Source organism: Cryptomeria japonica, chromosome 5 (genome assembly GCF_030272615.1).
Source record: "Cryptomeria japonica chromosome 5, Sugi_1.0, whole genome shotgun sequence".
In the NCBI taxonomy this organism is placed as follows: domain Eukaryota; kingdom Viridiplantae; phylum Streptophyta; class Pinopsida; order Cupressales; family Cupressaceae; genus Cryptomeria; species Cryptomeria japonica.
This window is the reverse complement of record NC_081409.1, coordinates 761,402,940-761,424,045: the sequence shown is the minus strand read 5'-3', so window position 1 is coordinate 761,424,045 and position 21,106 is coordinate 761,402,940. Positions and strand designations below refer to the sequence as shown.

Sequence of the window (21,106 nt, the reverse complement as noted above, 5' to 3'; positions counted from 1 at the left end):
AAATAAATAATTTTAACTATTTTTCGAGGAAATCGAATCAGTCTGTTCAGATTTTATAATCCTATTAATACTTTTAAATCTGCAAGTGTTTACCAGTATAAATGAATCATTTACATATATCACATATGCTTACCCTATTAATATATTTCTGTACACACTGAGTTTCTGAATTACAAAGCAAGAAAGTAACTGGCAGCATTAACCTGATAGATTAATTTGCCTATATCTAAGATGAAACAACAAAACAAGAAAGTAGCTACCAATACTAACGGTTGAGATCGGCATGAGGACTGCAACAAAGATGAGATCCCATGAATGAGATCATTTGATCACACATCAAATGCTAGACGACGATTCAGTAGACGCTGCTGTTTGGACTGGTGTATCGATAGGAAAGGGCTGTGGGGGCATGGTGATATCAACAGTTCCTTCTAACATTTGTATCACTTTACTCATAGAAGGCCGGTGAGAAGGGTTGTACTGAATGCACCACAGTCCCTAAAAGCTCAACTTCTTCGCTACAATTTCATCTTCCTCATCTGTTATATTATCTCCCCTCAGGTTTTGAAATTCTCCCATTTCCACCTGTTTGAATGCCCACTCTGGATAGTAAAATTTGCTGGATCTGAAAGCTTTCATGTCAAAGTTCTTTCTTCCTCCCACCATTTCCATGACCAACATACCATAACTATACACATCTGATCTGTCAGTTATGGGTCCATAGTTTCTAGACCACACCTCTGGGGCTACATAACCAGGGGTTCCTCTAGCACCTGTTAGAGAGACATGGCTTTCTTCTCTATCTGTTAATTTCGCCAAACCAAAATCTGCAACCTTAGGCGAAAAATTTACATCCAACAATACATTATGGGGTTTTATGTCACAATATAAAATCTTGCTTCTACACTCATCATGTAGATATGCAATTGCACGAGCTGTGCCCATTGCAATGGAGTACAATTGTTTCCAATTCAGTACATTTTGATCATCCCCATGGATATATTTTTCAAGGGAACCATTGACCATGTACTCATAAATCAAAGCTCTTTTAGACCCCTCCAAGCAATATCCCAAAAGTCGTACAAGATGCAAGTGGTGGATCCTTCCAATAGTAGCCACTTCATTTAAAAATTGAATTTGACTGTGTTTTGATTTATCAAGTATTTTAATAGCTACTATACATCCATTTGCAAGATCACCTTTGAATACTGTACCGAAACCTCCTTGGCCCAGTTTGACTGCAAAAGTGTTGGTGTATCTTTTAATCTGACGATGAGAATATTTGTTGGGAATTCCTGCTTGTAAAAAGTTTGCAACTGAAGGAGGTCTGGAGTCAAGTGGATCCATAAACCTTCTAATATCTTGCTGCTCTTGTTGCTCTCTTTCCTTTCTCTTTCGTCTAATCCTTCTGTAAATGAAGATGATGATTGATATAATGAAGGCACCAGATATAGCACCTAAGGCTGCAAAAAAGTCCATAGTCAATTCTAATGTGGTAATCTAGTTAATAAGGTAAAGGACCATAATCCATTCATGGAAATTTTAAATAAGATATAAATTAATTTTGAAAGGAAAAAGCCTCAGTCTAAAGTAACTTACCTGCTTTATATTTAGAGAGCATCTGCCATTTCTCGTGGTATAGAAGTATTCCTGAAAAAAGAGAATTATTTAGTAAAACTTGAAACGAAAATAATGCTTTATTCTCAATTTGTAATTTCTCTTCCCAATTCAGAGCTCTAAACCAATTTCGATTTTAAGATATTTTAAAGATTTTCATGATCTTTCTATTTATTTCTAGTGTTTATAAATTCTGACAAGCATTCACAATATGTTTGAACTATTAATTATTAAATTCGGATATATAAAAAAATACCGTCAAAACAGTTGTCTTGGTGGGGACCGTCAGAACAAATGCACGCCTCAAAATTATAATAATAATAAGATGGGTTAAAATAATAACATAGTCCGCTGGAGTTTTCACAGGAAGTGCAGGCATCAGTGATATTCCATTTGATTTCGAATCCCGTGTGCAAGAGCTCCAAGAGATTATTTTCATCAGTGATGTTGTTGTAGCTATTGTCGTTCGAAATGACAAAGGTGTATTGGCTTGTACAACTTTCATCTTCTATTGAGTAGAACGGAGAATAAAAGGAGTATTAGCATAAATCGCCTTCGCTTCTGCATTCCGAACAGTTGACTTGATTGAGACTGCTCCTGTATGGAGGTTCCCTGTTACAAATAAGAACAGTTCCCAATTTATATTTATCTGAAAGATAAAATTGATTCACATACGGCATCTTAGTTGATTCAACTAGGTTAGAGCAAGCATCTAAAGGGTTTTCATCACAAACAACACGAATGGTTCTGGTTGCATAAGATGATTCTGTGATCCCTCCCATTACCCTATACCTGTTTCCCGAACACAACCCAAACATATAACGGGAAACTTTTAGAGGAGTATGGTTTGTTGCGCACAATATAGTATCTGTTATGCCGCACTCATTAAAGGGATATTTGATAAGGGACTGGTTGCATTGATAAGGAGAACAACTCTGATACGAAGGAACACAGCAAAACATGTAATAAGAAGAAACGGAAAGAAAATCGAGAGAGCCATGAAAAGTAAAGGAATGTAATTGCAAGTTGTAAATCGGAAAACTCCTCGATTGGTCTTTGTAGAAGATGAAAACGAAGGAACGCAGGAAATAGTGAGTGGAGGAAGGAACACAGAAATAGAGCGACGCCACAAATAATTCAAGGAAGGCAGAAATGGTGAGTCAGGAAGGAACGCAGAAATAGTGCGTCATTTGGAAGAACGAAAGTCTGTTGACCAGATGCGATGCCACAAATAATTCGATTAATAGCGCTAAATCTTAATAAAGACTGGGTGTGCAAAGTGAAATTTCAACACTTTATTCAAGATAGGAAAGATGAATGCTTTAATTTATGTCAACTCATTTATATTATTTTGCAGTCAAAATAATACTACATATAGCATTGATGCTAGTTTCGTCTTTAGCGTACTTTAGTCGAATGCACTTTATCTTTTAATCACAATTAAACTGATAATTTTTTATACATAAGGAAAATTAAAATTTAAAAAATTTTAAGAATAAATTTATATAAATAAATAGTTAAAAGATAAATATACAATACTAGATATCATTAGTTTCAGTCTTTTGACAAGATACTATTGGTCAGTTCATTTTTTAAATTATTTTAATCAATCCATGTAAAGAAGTAAAATATTTAGTCAAACAAACTATAATGCAAATTCAATTTTTATTTTCAATGATAATAAAAATGACATTTATCTCTATTCTTATTGATTTGAGTACATAAAAATATTCAATTTTCTCACCAAAAAATATATTAATTTTTATGCATTCACTTCATTAAATTAAATGTCAGTCACATTAAAAACAAAAACGTACATCATTATCACCACTCAAATGTAGACAATAAAATTGATAAATATTTTAATATAAAATTACCAAATATTTATTGCTGTACAAAACAACGAAAAATCTCACCGCAGAAGTAAATATTCACAGTTTAAAATTTTTGACAACCAATTTTACATAACAAATAGTAATGTGCATCCATCATCATGACCCGATAGGTATTTACTATCCCCTTGATAATGTTATGTAAAGAAAACTAGGTCGTTTGGAGCCCCATTGTCCCATATTTTTAGGCTCAGATTCTAATTCTAGACACAAGTTCCTCTTAGCTTCTTGATTATATATCTTTGTTTATGTTAAACTGTCAAATCTAAAACTATTCGTTCATGTTAATTTATGTCAATTTTACATCGTTAACCCTAAATCTAGCATTCAATTTACATCTTTACATAGACATTCTCAATTGAAACAAAGGGACAACCATAAGTCAATGAACATTCATCCAAATTGAGATTGAATCTATGAATTGACCTCCCTTTAATTTAATTATGTTGTATAAATAGGCTCATTCGTTGTTTACATAGCTAGACTAGTGAATACCCCATTTCCAGCCTATTGCATTGTGGTGAACTTGACGCTTCTAACATTTTCCATATTTTTGATTGGGTATTTTTAGATCTAATTTCTAATAATTTAAAACATAAAATTTGATTGGTTTTCTATTTCATATGTGATTAAGTTTCCCATTAGTTACTTTTACCGAAATCGATTGTTGGATAATAGCTTCTTTCACTTTATGTTGCTTGCATTCATACATGCAAGTTTGATGTATTGCAGTTTGAAGATTTCAAATACTTTTCCTACATTCATGTCATTTATCAAAGGTTTTATACATATTTCATGTTTCTATATGATAATATTTTTTATTAATTTAATAGAATATTAAGATTTCATAAAAGCTTTGGTAGATGTTTCGAGTGGAACCCTAGCTAATCTTAGAAATGATATTGAAATGAGTCATACTTTAATTTTAACTTGAGCATATTTTATTCATGAGGAAAGAATAAGTACTCCTATCAATGATTTCTCAAATGGAGATGCAACATTGAAGGGTAATATTGAATCATCATCTTCTCACAAAGGAACGTTGGTGCAAGAAAGACAAGGTAAACATATTAATCTTAGGACATTTATCCCTCTTGATCATCCTTATTCTCCTAGAGCTTAACTTAATCATGAACATATTTTGAGGAAAGATGATGTTATTCTTTTTATTCATGACCTATCTTCTAATATAATATTAAGTGGAGATGAAGCTTCAGAGTATGAGAATACTTATTCCACACTTAACAAAGTGGGCATGAATAATGGTGATAGAAGTGAGAATATTTGTAATTCCTTCCTTATATATTCATCACTTTGGTCCCTCAAGATGTCCTTACAAACTATTTTCTTTCTGGCTTATGATTTTAGTGTCCGCTGTAATTATTTTTGTATGAGAATGTTAACTTGTAATTTTGCTACCATTGTAAGAAGCCTCTTGACTTAAAGACCATCCCCATTTTCCTTTTGCAACAAAATAAGGCATCATCCAAAGACTATTGTGCCTAACAATAGAGAAACTTCGTCATCATCTTATGTTAACCTAACTTCTCTCACTAGTAATCCAATCCCTACACCGGATAACGCTAACCTAACTTCTCTCACTAGTAATCCAATCCCTACACCGGATAACGCTAAATTGAAGAAGGTAAAAGATGAAGGCCCAAGAGAATATAACATTAGCCAACTTTTCTGTGTTGGCCAACTACCTCAAACATATGGCATTTCTCAACCTTCATGACATACGTCCACTACCACTATTGCTAGGACATGTACACTTGCAAAGTTCATCTTAGGAAAAACCAAGTTGAAGAAAATGTTGATATTCTATTCATTTAATGCTTTGTTTTTTCCTAAGCGTGCTCCACCTACTAATTGGGTGATTTTATAATTTAGGAGTCACCAAAAGACTGGGATACTACAAACGCACAACACATATTCAATATTAAAACTTTTTGAATGACCTCTAATACATGTGCATAGATTGCAATGGTAAGAACTTTTTGAATGAACTTTTTGCATAGATTGCATATATACTTAATGTCATTGGATATATACATTCTCAGATCTTAAGGCATTATGAGATATAAATGTTTCAATTATTTGTAGTTCTCTGCACTCGCATGGATATGCTACGGTTTCCAGTGCTACTTGACCTCACATTTATAAGATGTGTAAGTATACTTACCTCAGAAAGTCGTCAAGCTGAAATCCATTGCCGTACTTTGTATTGTATTAAAAATGACTCTTCTCTGCAAGTCACCTTTCTCAACTGTCAGCATTTCTTTTTATCAAATTGTGTCGCTACCTGAGAACACATTTAAAAGAATTCAAAGACAATATTTTACTGAGCAGTCCAAAAGTTCCCTTGTCTATAACTCGACTAGAAAGTTTTCCAGCTGTACCAAAATCAATCACTAGAACTAAAGGGTCAGAGTAGAAATCCTCCTTATGCCTCGCCCCCTACGTAGGAGGAGATCATGATGAGCGAAAGGCTAGCTGTTTATTTATTGTATTTTATTTTATTGTGTTAAAAGAGATAGCAGGGGAGAAACGGAAGTGGTGGGATATATATATATATATCACAGGAAGATATTGACGCCATTAACAAAGCCTAGACAGTTTATTTAGTGCGTGAATTGATCATGATCATTGTGCTTTCCTCAACATTAAGCCATTGTGCTTTCCTCAACATTAAGTTTGGGCCTCTGAAAGGAGCAGGGTTTTTGTGATTTCTTCATGTGCCCTTCAACTTCCATAACAAGCTGATAAAATGACTCCTCAAATCCTCTTTATCTGTTTTTTCTTTCACTGATTATTGATTTTTCTTTTAATCACTTTCTTCTCTTGCAATTGAATTCATTAAGGGCAGAGAGAGCACAAAGGACATTAAAAAGCGTGTGGAAGTGGGCAAGGCCTATTCAAAATTTTAAAACAAAAATATAATCCCATGTATTTGATTACAGGTGAAGTGCATCATAATCAAGGGTTTCTGTGAAGCTATCAATCTGTTATTTCATAAATCAGGTATGCTTTCTTTGTCTCAAGATATTTTTCATATTATATGTTAAAATTCCATGCATTCCATTTCATATTATCTATTAGCTTTAATTTTCAATATCCTTATTAATTTTTTGATTATAGATAAAGATTAATCTGGACATGCAGCATCATAAGTAAAATAGATGCACAAATTAAAATAAAATGGGTATGATTGAAAAAATTTGTGCACTAATTCCAATCTCCATTTAAAAACTCTGTGAATATTTGAGCATCACATGCCCTTTACAAACAACTGATATCAAGTAGTTTTAAGTGATTTTAATATATAATATCCCACTCAAGCTTGGGAATACTCTTTGCACATTTGTTTGTGTTAGATTTGAAATCATGTTATTTACTTGCATTTAAGTAATTAGAAGCATTGCAATATGTGTGAGTTGGGATTCATAAGCACTTTGTAAGAAATGCATTCATAGATATGTATTCTAGGTGTGCAATTATAAATAAATTGATAAGAATCAAGTCAATGATTGATTTGGCCTCAAAAACCCTTTACCTATATAAAATTAAGGTGAAAGTAAAATTACATTATCAAAGTTTACATGTTTTGAATCTTATAAAATTATATTAAAAAAATCACAATCAATTATTCATTATTATAGATGTGTTTGTTATTTTTAAAATATATTAATATTTTATTTTCTTTTATTTCTATTTTGATAATAATTTCACTTTATTTTGTTAAAATGTGTAGATTACCAAACAATTGTAGCAAAACCAACATCTATAACTTTTTGACCTCTTACCAATATATTAAGAAAATGACAATAAATGTTATGAATGCAAATAATATGTATATGATTTCAAAAAAAATATTGTAAAAATTAATTTATTATAGTAGTATCAATTTAGAAAGAGAAAGAAAGAAAAGAATCCTAATTTTTAATTTAGAAAGATCAAAAAGGAATTTATATGTTTCTAAATTTAAAAAATCAAATTTACATCTAATACACAAATATTTAAAAAATAATATACAATTTTTTAATTTTCAATTTAGAAAGATCAAAAAGAATTCTTATGTTTCCACATTTTAATTTCTAAATTGAAAAGATCGAAATTACATACACAAATATTTCTAACATAATATAACCATAATTGAGATCTAACCCTAATTTAACTACAATTGAAACCTAATCCTAATCTAAACACAATAAAAAATATTTATTATTAAATGTAATTTCTATTTTATCATATACATGGGATTTATTTCTCGGGTGACTTACAAATATTTCAAAAGCATCATATAGTTTTATATTTTCAATTTAGAAAAAGTAAAAGAACTTTATATGTCTCTAAATTTTAATCATAAAAATATAATGTTTCTAAATTAAAAGAAAAATCAAAACTATGTATATACATAAATATTCTTAAAAAAATTATATACTTAAATTGTTTCATAAAGGTTAAACTCTTAAAATAAGATTATATTTTAATTATAATTATGATTAACGTTGGAGTTTGATAAGCACATAATTAGCTGATAAAATGAATGATTGCTTAAATCATCTTTTTCTGTTTTTTCTTTCACTGATTATTGATTTTTCTTTTAATCCCTTTCTTCTCTTGCAATTGAATTCATTAAGGGCAGAGAGAGCTCAAAAGACATTAAAAAGCATGTGGAAGTGGACAAGGCCTATTCAAAATTTTAAAACAAAAATATAATCCTAATCCTAATCTAAACACAATAAAAAATATTTATTATTAAATGTAATTTCTATTTTATCATATACATGTGATTTATTTTTCAGGTGACTTACAAATACTTCAAAAGCATCATATAGTTTTATATTTTCAATTTAGAAAAAGTAAAAGAACTTTCTGTCTCTAAATTTTAATCATAAAAATATAATTTTTCTAAATTAAAAAAAATCAAAACTATGTATATAAATAAATATTCTTAAAAAAATTATATACTCAAATTGTTTCATAAAGATTAAACCCTCAAATTAAGATTATATTTTAATTATGGTTATGGTTAGGGTTGGAGTTTGATAAGCACTTAATTAGCTTTTTCTTTATAGTTAGAGTTTAAATTTTATTAAGTTTAGAGTTAGATTTAAGTTGATGAGTAAGATAATTTTAATTAAAAGAAAGTTTAACCCTCTAATCTTATCTAAGTATAACCTAACCCTAAACTAAATTGAATGCTAACTATAAACCTAATTTAACCCTAACTCTACAGCACATTCAAATAAAACCTTAAATAAAATTGAACCCTAAACATACCAATAAACCTAATTGAACCCTAACCCTACACCACACTCAAAGAAAACCTTAAATCAAAATTAAACCCTAAACATATCAATAAACATAATTGAACCCTAACTCTAAACCTTTAATTAAACAATAAATCAAATTAAACTTTAAACCTAATACTAAACCAAAATAAACCATAACCTTAAATATTATTAAACCTTAATACTATAACAAATTGAACCCTAAGCGTGAACCCTAACCCTAACTCTAACACTAAACTAAATTAAACCTTATCCCTTCAACAAATTGAATTGTAATCATAATATTGATTTAAATTGTATGCTAACCTTTATCCTAATTAAAATTGTAACCCTATTGAAGTCTAATTTTAACTCTTAATAAACATTACCACAAATTATAACCCTAATCCCATATGATAGTTTTGGATGCATTGATCATGCATTTTAGTTTCTATTATAATGTATTAATTTAAAAGAAATGAATAAGATGCCAATATTTTGGGTCTTATGGTAAATTAAGAAATAAGTTATTTTTTATTGATTTATGCTTGACTCCTACATGGAAGGTGTGCTTTTATTCTAAATTCTCTTACCTTAACATATTTATTATTAAACAAAACATATTTAATGTATTTTTTTCTAAAAAATCATTTTTTTGTATGTTGAATTGATATAATAGTTACTAGGGTTATGATTGAATCACAACACTAATCCTAACCCTTAATAATTGAAATCTAATTGAACTGTAATACTAAATCAAATACTTATTCAATATTAACCATAATCCTAACAGTAACTCTAATTGATCCATAATCCTAACCCCAATAAATTTTTTACAATGGTAACCCTAATTATAACCTTACATGAACCCTAACCTAACCTTAAACCTAGCCATATTGCTAATTGAACCCTATTCTTAAGCTCAAACCTTATCCTTAATGTAGACCTAGAACTAAACCCTAATCTTAACCATAACCTAATCTTACCATAATTGAAATCTAACTATAACCTAACCCTAAACATAGCTATAACCCATCAATTAAGCCCTAACTACAACTTGAACCCTCATCTAAACATAATCAAACCCTAATGCAAATTGAATTTTAGGCCAAACCCTAACCCTAATGGAACTTTATTCCTAATTTAATCCTAACCCTAATGTAACTAAATCATAACCTTAATTTTAAGCCTAATTTAAATGTAATACTAACCATAACTATAATGAAACCCTTATCATAATCAAACCCTAACCCTATTTGAACTCTAATCCTAACCGTAACTATAATTGAACCTTACCATAATCATACTATAATCATAATTGAACCCTAAATCTAATTAAATATAATCTTAACCCTTAACACTAATTCATTTAACTGAATGAAAACCCTAACCTCACCAAAAACTTAACTAGATAACCATAGAAGTAAACCCTACGTACAACATGAAACTTAATCTAACACTAATTCAAGCCTAAGCATAATATTAATTTAAGAAAATCCCAATATATCTTCAAAATATTGACCCAATTAAAAATAGTATTTATATAATTATAACCCTAACCCTAATTGTTCTCTAATTAACCTATAACTTGAACCATATTTTAACCCTAATTATAATCCCAAAATTTATGCTACAATACTAACCTTAATCATAACATAATATTTGCCCTAAACATAATTTGACCCCAACCCTTACCCCAAACATTATCTTAGAATTGTAACCATCATTATAGCTTAATCTTACAATAATTGAAACCTAATCATTAAAACCTAACCCTAAATTGGAAGAGAACCCTACAATCAAACCTTGACTACAACTTGAACCCTCTAAGAATAAGTAAAACATAGCCCTAAACTTAACTATAACCCTAATGGAATTTTAGCCCAAACCCTAATCCTCATTTAACACTAACCCTAATAGAATTGAATCATGATGTTATTTATAACCCTAATTGAATGATAATTCATACTATAATTAAACACTAACCATAATCAAACACTAACTACAATTAAGCCCTTACCATAATCAAATTCTAATAGTAACCGAACCCCTTACTGTAACTAACTATAACTTAACCCTTACTTTGAAAATATTTCTCGCTAATTAAACCCCAATCCTAACCTAATTTTAATCCTAATCCTAATTGTACTTACACCAAAATGCTAATAAAACTATAACTAGGACCATATTTGAACCCTAACCGTAACCCCAAGATTTATCCTACAATAGTAATCTTAACCATAACATAACATTAACCCTTCCCCTAATTTAAGCTAACCTTAACCCTAACTCTCGTCTAAATATAATTGAACCCAAGCATTATCCTATAATAGTTTAACCCTAATTGTAGCATAACCCTCATTTAAACCTAGCTTAATGTTAACCCTAAAAATAATTATGCTTGAACTGTAATGCTAATTAAACTATAAGTCAACCCATATTTGAACCCTAACCATAACCCTAAGATTTATTCTACAATAGTAACATTAATCACAACCTAACATTAACCTTAACCCTAATTTAACCTAACCTTAACCCTGACTCTAATCTAAATATAAATAAACCCAACCATTTTCCTACAATAAAAACCTTAACCCTAAACCTAATCCTACCATAGTTGAGACGTAACCATAACCTAACCCTAAGCTTAACTCTAACCTTGGAATTAAACCCTAATTGAAACCTAATCCTAATTAAATTTTAGCCCAATACCTAATCCTCATTTAACCGTAACCATAATGAAATTGAATCATGTCCTTATTTCTAACCCTAATTGAACTATAATCCATACTATAATTAAACCCTAACTATAATTAAGCCCTTACCATAACCAAACCCTAACCATAATTGAACCCTAAATGAAACTAACTATAACTTAACCCTAACTCAAATATTTCTCTCTAATTAAAACTTGGTCCTAACTTAATGTTAATCCTAACCGCAACTGTTATTGAACAATAATACTAACTAAACTATAAGTCAAACCATATTTCAACCCTAACAATAACCCAAAGATCTATCCTACAATAGTAATCTTAATGGTAATCTTAATGGTAATCGTACACTAAGCCTAACCCTTACCCTAACCATGATGTTACTCACGAACCTAACCCTAACCCTAGCTCTAGCTATGATGTAAACCCTATCCCTAGCCATAATCCTAACTATGACCCTAACCATAATCCTAAACCTAACCTTAACCCCAACCATGATGTAAATAACAAACCTAACCATAACCCTAATCATAATAATTATCCTAATTCTAATGATAATGCTAATCTAACCATCATCCTAAACCCTAAGCATAACAATAATCCTACCCTAAAATTAACCCTAACCCAAATTGTACTTTCAATATTAATACATCAAATCTCCTATAATAGTTTCAATATTAATACATCAACACCCCGAGCCAGGGTGATCAGGTGGGAGGGTTTTCATTTTTCCCTTCCCTTACAAGCCAAGAAGTATTGTTTTCAATAATCATTTAATCATTTTCCTCAACTTCCAGCGGTTTGGCTCTCAAGTTGTTCTTTGGTTATTTAGAGTCACTCCTTAATTACCCAAGATAACCTGTTTGGCCTGCATTTTTAGTTACTCAAACACTTGGCAGATTTGTTAGTGTCATCCAAACATTTATATCATTTGAAAATTCATCTGTAAGCTAGACCCTTACCCTCATGCCATTTCCAGAGAAAACCTATCCTTTCAGATTTTAAAATAAAGAAATTCAAGAAACAAAATTGAGATACCGATTACGAATAGGCTAGAACAAGATTGACGCATGACCTGACCAACCAAATAATCTTCAGTTTACCAACTCTTGTTTATGCTCCTAAATGTTGTCCTTAATGAAGGGTAAGATCCAAGCTACAACAACAAGAGTAGGAAAAGGGGATTCAGTCTTCCCGACCTACCTTATCCTGTAGATTTATATCAAAGGAGATGACAAAATAAATGGATATTCAAAAATTGCATGTTAGCCACATATAGTCCACTGTCTTAAGCTATGACAAGGGGATGTCAAAATATAGAGAACATCAGCATATGGCATTTGAACTTCAGTAGGTGGCATACAAAATAAATCAAAATTAACCATTCTCCACTACTAGAGTGAATAAATACCACTAGAATTATGCATCCAAATGCTTGTAAATATCTAGAGTATCTATTCAAATAGCTGGGTATTCAAAACAAAATGCTGATATATGTCTATATAATAGATATTCCTTCATACCTATTAAGTCATAGTAATTTTTAGGATTAATATCATGCTAATTTAGTGTCCTTTATGTCACTTTAGTCTATTTTTTAAGATTCGATACTAATTGCTATCTATGCCCTGGTCTCTGTTAACTGCAAAATAAACCTTGATTTACTTAGAAATATTAATCTACTATAACCACCCCCGTAAGATAAGTCTTTAGTTACAATATTAATCCATGCCAAATAGCTCTGTATTATTTTCAAAAATGGTTCCAAGTTCACCCAGAAAGCCGAGCCAAATTATTCCAACCTAGAAGACGATGAAGAAGCATTCTCATCCTCCAGAACCAGACCCTTGGCTTTGAGGAAGTCCTCAAACCAAGTAGGTTTTGGAGGGTGTCTCACATGAAATAAGAAGAGCAGAAAGTTGACATTTTTGTTGATTACCTCAAGCCTTTCCTTAGAGACAGGCATGCCATCCGTGGAAATGATAGGGAGACGAGGCACGGGCCTATTATTTCGAATGAGAATGTCATAATTCCTCAGCTGAGGGATAGTCCACTCGTTGTCAATATTGACTAAAACCCGCTCAAGATCACCCAAGATAGAGGTAGTGAAGACCTCTCTACACAGAGCACTTGTTTCTTCATGATTTTTGGTGGAGCTCATAGTCACAGCAAGAAACATGGTGGCTACATCCGTGTTGGCCCTGGTTCTATCCGAATTTGTGAGAAAATTTGGGCCCAGGATGTTCTCAACTGCATAAATCACCAAGGTATGGGGAAGACGCATGTTGCACTTGAGGCGGTCTCTAGTGATGGCCCCTTCAAAAGCCATTTGACTCTTTGAATTGCTAAGTTTAATCAGGGTATCCATCACCTGATTTTCCACAATTCGGGGTCTCTGGAAAATTATAGAGCATCAACTATTAAATCTGAGGCTTTGGTTAGTAGCCGAATGATTTCATGATGTAAAAGAGCTAAGTTTGCTCATTCTAAAAAAAAAAAACATGCACGCCAAAACCCACTTTGGAAGGATTTCATTGGATACAAAATAGCACATATCCTTGAATGATGTGCCGTATGTGGTGAAATCATGTTGATGAGCCTGAATTATTTTTGGCAGAAGAACAAGCAAGTACGCTTCACATCGAGGCCCTGACATATCATAATTATTAGGATTTCATGGGGATTATACCAACTTATGATGTTCGAGTGCTCCTCTTTGTGGGTTTATTAATTCATAATCTGAGTACCACCATTCACTAAATTAATGATCGGCCTCTGATTTATGAGTTACAGGACGTATAGGCCTCTAGGTGTGGTACTCAAGATTTAAATGCTAATCCTTAATCATTTGTTTTAACTGGAAAGTTCTGTATTTGTTTTTGGTTGAGATAGAGTAAAATTTAAACATGAAAATGTTTATTGATTAGTGATATTTATTTCGGGTTTATAAAATGAATAAATGAGATAAAATATATATATCTAAATCTGGTACTATGTCTATATCTAAATATGAGTTTTTTAAATATATATGTATATGAAATATCTATTTATATTTATATAAGTATCTGAAGATTATGAGAATAAGTAAATGAGTGTCAGTAGTCTTAACATGGGTAAGTTTTGATCTATTTTTAATATAAGTGTGAGTTTTGAATAATTGCCATGAAGGATATCTCTGAAATGGTCTGAATCTTGAAATCTATATAAATTTGGATATCCAGGTTAATAAATATGTAAAATATACTTATTTGTAAATAGATTATATATATACTTGTATATATAAATATCCCTCCCCGGGTGAATTCACAAAGCTGGTTCCCACTTTTGCCAACGAAGGAATTTGGCGAAAGTGGGAACTTCGATTTTTCAGGTGTTTGAGTGAAATAGTGGTATTCGCTCGAACTACCCCTGGTAGTTCGAGCGAACCACGTTGCGGACCTGGGTTCGCTTGAACCACGGGTGACTTTGTACGAGCCGAAATCAAGCCTATTGGTTCGAGTGAATGGGGGTTCACTCAAACCATAATGGATTCGAGCGAACCCCATTCGCTCGAAGTACTATTCATTCGAACCCTCTAATTTGAAGTTTCTCCCAAAAATTTTCAGAATTCTGAAGAATTAATGACTTCGGAGCTCTAGTTCAAACCACAAATGAAATAATCTTGATAACCCAGAATATTAGATTGTAGTACTCAGAGCAAGCTTTCCAACGAGTATAATTTTGTTATATTTTGAATTTATTATGTTCTTGTTTTTTTAATTTTATGGAAAATTGGTTTTTCATCGAACATGAACTTCTTTGTTCAACGCATTGGGAAAAATAAGAAACTAATTCAAAAAAATTCTAAAAAATATCTATGCCTCTGGTATTGATGTCTTCTTTCTAGCAAAAAAAATAAAATTGAATTTCGATTTATATAGAACAAGTTATGTGTTCAAACGTAAACCTATGTCTAAATTATGACTAGTCGGACTTCAAAACTTTATAAAATGAAAAATATTGAACATATCACCAGAAAACCAAATGCAAGCCCTGGATATTGATGTTACAAACCAAAATTCAAAAGAATTGAGTTTTTATCATTTATAGAAAAAAAGTTATACGTTTTGGGAGGCACCTCACTCTTAAAAAATGTAATTTGTTGTAAAAAACTACTTTTCAAGGGAGATGGAATTTTTTTTTAAAAATCCTTCAAAAAAATTTGAAAAAAATGTATATAGAATCTACAAACAAAATGCTAGAAATCACTAATTTACATCATCGTCAAATTTTTAATAGTTTAAAAGTTACGGAAGTTGAAGATTATTTTAAAAATGTACATCTCAGTGTCAAAAGTGGCAAAAAAGTGGCAACCATTATTGTGAGTTCAGCCCCCCATATATATATATATATATATATATATATATATATATATATATATATATATATATATATATATATATATATATATATATATATATATATATATATATATATATATATATTGTCTATATTATATGAATAATTTAAAAATATATGTTCATAAATAAATTTGTATGATTAAAATGTATGATGAAAAAAAAATATGTATACCTATATATTTATTATATATATATATATATATAAAATATATGTTTAAATATATATATATATATATATGTTTATATATATATATATATATATATATATATATATATATGTTTATATATATATATATATATATATATATATATATATATATATATATATATATATATATATGCATGAATTAGATGATGTTTATATATATATATATGATTATATCTGATTTTAATTCTATGTCTATATGTATTTGTGTTTATATATATAAATGGATCTATATATATATATATACATAGATTGAAAAGTGTGTATGTTGACTTGTCTGCTAATTTAACTATAGGCTTCAGAGTTTGAGGAGGTTTTGATAAAGTTGTTAAGACAGTTAGACGATTCCTATGGAGCCATAGATGCTTATAATCAGAGGAATTAGGATATGGCTCCTGCTAATTTTTGAGTAAGAGCCCCTCATATGACTGCCAACATGTAGAATGGTGACTATTTATGATTAGTTGTAATAATTTTTAAGGGTTAATGCTGGGAGCTATATGAATTATTGTCTTGCCATCAGCTCCCATATTGGTGAGGGAGTCAGCTCTTCTATTGCCTTCCCTGTAAATATGATTAAAGATGACCCTATCAAATGTTTTTATGTTTGTCATTATTTTTGCCAAGGAAGCATTTAGTTTCCAGTCAGGCATAGCCCAATTTCTAAGGGCATTGATGATAATGGCCGAATCTCCTTCAATGATAATCGTCTTAATATTAAGTATAATGCCTAAGTTTATTCTTGCAACCAGTGCTTGCATTTCTGCTACATTATTTGTGCATATGCCACAGGGTTGAGCCATAAAGGCCACCTCGTCCCCATTTGAATTGTGGAGGCTGCAACCTAGACTTGTACTCCCAGGGTTACCCCTCGAGGCTCCATCAAAGTTTAATTTAAACCATCCACTGATAGGAGGGATCCACTTACATTCCTTACGTGACAACCAGTTTGATGGGGGGCCTTTACCAATGAAGGGGGGAATCTTTAGACCTTTCCATCTTAGTTTCATTTTTTCATCCCAATATGTCATGTTGATGTCTCTCTGATAATTTAGGGTTTGGTTATTTATTATTTCAACTATGGTGGCTTCAATTTTATTGGTCAATTGATACCATTACATTTTGTTGTCTTAAAAAATCCTCCTATTTCTTTCCTTCCAAATTTCCCAGATCATGATGGATGGGGCAGTGATCCATAAATTTTCAAACATGTAGCCTATATTTCAGATTGGTCAGGCATGGAATAGATCAGAAATATTATTAGGAATAGGGGAATACCAGATCAACTGATTTCTTAACCAGCCCCAGCAATTATGAGCATAATCGCAGGTTACCAGAAGGTGATTGGAATTTTCTTCTTCCTTTTCACATAAAGGGCACCTGCTCGGTCCTTCATATCCAAGTTTCGTAAAAGTATCAGAAGTGAGGATTCAGTTTTGAATAGCCAACCATGCAAACAAACTTGCTTTCAGAAGGCACCTTTTATCCCAACACAAAGTTAAGGGTAGATTAGATCGTGGGTTATGATTTTTATTTAGCATATGTTTGTAACCCTCCTTTGTTTCATATCTTCCCTTTTTGGATCAATCCCATATCAATTTATCTAAATCAGGGGAAAGGGCAACATTTCTTGAGGCAAGGATCTTAGATAGGAGGGATCACTCTTGGGCCAGAATGTTAAGATGCTTCATTGATTTCCATCTCCATTTTTTTAGATGCCCAATGCTAAATTCTTGTATATAATCTTTTACATGAGTACCCCAGAGTCCTTCAAGGGTGGGTATGATTGAATTGAAATTATGAAGAGTGTTGAGGGGGGGATAGGCTCCCCAGGAGTCTTTCCAAAATAGGGCATCCTGCCCATTACCAATGCACCAAGTTAGCTTGTCTAATATAATGCTTCTGCAATCTAGCATAAAGTTCCAGATTCTAGAGCCCTTAGGGGGGTGAGCAATCTTGAAGTTGCATATAGGATCTAGGTTGTGCAGATATTTGTTAAAAAGGGTACGTGCCCATTTAGCGTTGGAGTTAGAATACATACGCCAAACTAACTTGGCCCCCAGTGCTTAGCTTTGGATGAAAAGGTCTTTGATGCCTAAGCCTCCCATCTCCTTAGGTAAGCAAATCTTCTCCCAAGCAATCAACGGAAGTCTAAATTTGTCTTCAGAGCCTTGCTAGAAAAAAGTTCCTATGTGTTTTGTAATCTCCTTCCTCTTGGATGCAGGGAGATCCATACATGAGAGTTGGTAAATAGGCATAGCCGAGAGGACCGCCTTGATCATAGTGGCCTTCCCTGCAGAGGATAGCCATTTCCCTTTCCATGAGGATATTTTGTTTGTAATTTTGGAAACAACCTGATTCCAGAGATTGGAAGATCTAGTACCTTTGTCTATGGGGAGTTCCAAGTATTTACATTGCAATTCTCCTACTTTATATTGAACAATTTTCAGAATTCTCATTTGTAGTTCTTCATTTGTGTTAAAGAAGGTTATATTAGACTTCATACTATTAATTTCTTGACTAGAGATGCTAGTGTAGTTATTCAAGATTTTTTTAATTGTTTTAGCCTCAAAAGGGCTGCTCGACCCAAACAACATGGTGTCATCAACAAATTGTTGATGGGTAATGGGCTCCATGTTAGAGGTGATTTTAATACTAGTTAGCTAAGCCTTTTCTCTAGCCCAATTGATCATTCTCCCTAGAGATTCTACCATTATAATGAAGAGGAAGGGGGAGAGGGGATCCCCTTGTCTGAGGCCTCTAGAAATTTCAAAGAAGCCTTCCGAGGCCCCATTGAATAGGATTGAGACCCTAGGTGTAGCAATACATTCAAAGGCCAAATTAATCCATTGCTTGTTAAACCCAAAAGATTCCAGACATTTGCAAAGGAAGTGCCAATCTACTTTATCATAAGCTTTTTTAATATCCAATTTAATCAACATACTTGGTGCTTTATTGTTTTGTATTGAATGAATAGCTTCTTGAGCAATGATTATACCATCATAAATGGATTATTAGGCACAAAACCTGTTTGTTCCTCACTGATTATTATGGGGAGGAGGGTAGGTAATCTATTTGCCATTGTTTTTGTGAGTAGTTTATAGAGAGTGTTACATAAGGCTATTGGGCGATAGTCCTCAAAACTATCCATGATCTCCTTCTTTGGGATTAGGGCTATGAATGTATTGTTAAGTTCTCTGAGGATTTTCCCAGAATTTCTCATCCCCTCTAAGGCCTCAGCAATTTCCAAACCCATGAAGCCCCAACATTTTTGAAAAAAGTGAGCCAGGAACCCATCAAGACCAGGAGCCTTATCTGGACCCATTTGGAATAAGGCTGATTCTACTTCTTCCAGTGTTAGTTTTTTGTTAAGCATTAAGTTGTGTTCTTTTGATATTAATTTTGGGATGTTTTTTAAAAAGTCACTCTCCTTAGTCCATTTGGAGCCCTCCCTATTATTAAGGATAGTCTCAAAATACTCCACTGCTGCTCCAGCAATTAGCTCAGGATTTTCAGTAAAGTCCCCTGATGTCAATTTGATCTTGTTGATTCTGTTTATAGTTCTATGATGTTTTGTGCTATTATGAAAGAAGCTTGTATTTCTATCACCAGCCCCAAGCCAGTTATCCCTAGATTTATGTTTCCAATAAATTTCTTCACAGGCTAAAATTTCTTCATATCAAGCCAAATTGATTTTTTCCCTTTGATATAAGATGTTATTCATCCCATACTTGATCACCTCTTCATTGATAATCTCCATCTCCTTTTCAATCTCTGTTTTTTGTGAAAAGATATTTCCAAAGTGTTCTTTATTCCACATTGTTAACTGTTGCTTAATCTTTTTAAGTTTGGTTACTACTTTGAAAGTATTGGACCCTATGACTTTAGTTTCATTCCACCAGTTTTCAATAAGTTGTAATAGATTTTCATCTCTGAGCCACATCTTTTCAAAGCGAAAGGGAGTTTTTATCAGTTTTAGTGCTTCTGTTATTATTAATTGGATCGAGAAATGATCTGATCCGGAGAGGGGGAGGATAGAGGTTTCAGAAGAATGTGTCAAATTTCCATACGGGAAGAATCTATTATTCTAGGCGAAGGCTTTGTTCTTGGCTTTTAATTCCAGCAAGTTACATTTATGCATCCAATTCCTGAAATCCAAGCATGATTGAGTCATTTTGTTAATGCCGCCCCACTTTTCCTTGGGATCCAAAATTGCATTGAAATCCCCACCAATTAGGTAAGTTTGTTCAGTCTCGCTTAGAAGGAAATTCTCAATTTCATCCCAGGCTTGTTTTTTGCCTGTGTTTGGGTGGGGCCATAAGCATTAATTATTATGAAGTTTAAGTTACTTTTGATGCTTAAAACCTTTCCACACATCCAATTTGGATTCTTCCTTATAAGTTTGAAGGAAACTTGCCTCAGGTCCCAAATGATGGCCAGTCCACCAGATGCTCCAGAGGTAGTTTTCCCTTCAAGTTCTCTGATACCTATTTTTCTCTTTAAGTTTGTTAATTCACTGTTATTCAGTTTGGTCTCTTGTATTAAGAATAATTCTGGGTTGTATTTGGCAATGCATCGTTTTAAGATACACTATTTGTTAGGAGCATTTAAGCCCCTAACATTCCATGTAAGGAGTTTCATAGTTCATTGGGAAGGATCTTCTCCTTCCCTACCTCAAAAAGATTAGTAATTTTAGTCTGACCCACCGCACTTTTAGCCCTGGTGGGTAATTCAGAAATGGATTTCCTTCCTCACTTTTTTAGGTCAGCAGCATAGTCTGGGGGGGAGCAATGCTCCATAGTGTTAGTGATCCCTAGGCATTCCATATTTTATTTTTCCACAATACCAAAGGGGGGATTTGCCATATCCTCAGAGATGGGTTTGCATAACTCCCTGGCTAACAATGTTTTCTAGAATGCAAGTTCTTCCTCATCAACTATCTCATTAATAAATAACTCAATGAGGTCATCTGTGACAGAGTTGCCAACATACTCAAGTATGC

At 32.2% G+C, this 21,106-nt stretch overlaps 1 protein-coding gene across 1 annotated transcript; it reads right to left on the bottom strand.

The window, feature by feature from the left end:
* Window positions 1-215: 215 nt before the first annotated feature.
* Window positions 216-2,122, bottom strand: LOC131036513 (rust resistance kinase Lr10-like). The gene is made up of 3 exons (XM_059220957.1): window positions 1,874-2,122; window positions 1,600-1,650; window positions 216-1,500 (listed from the first exon to the last, which is right to left on the bottom strand). The coding sequence occupies exons 1-3, from the start codon at window positions 2,120-2,122 to the stop codon at window positions 499-501; spliced, it is 1,302 nt and encodes a 433-aa protein (XP_059076940.1). The 3' UTR covers window positions 216-498.
* Between the last annotated feature and the right edge of the window lie 18,984 nt (window positions 2,123-21,106).

Coding starts and splice junctions, on each gene's coding strand:
- LOC131036513 (XM_059220957.1), bottom strand. CDS start 2,122: ATGAAAGTTGTACAAGCCAATACACCTTTGTCATTTCGAACGACAATA. Junction 1,651..1,873: donor CCAAGACAACTGTTTTGACG/GTATTTTTTTAT, acceptor CTCTTTTTTCAG/GAATACTTCTATACCACGAG. Junction 1,501..1,599: donor GCTCTCTAAATATAAAGCAG/GTAAGTTACTTT, acceptor CTTATTAACTAG/ATTACCACATTAGAATTGAC.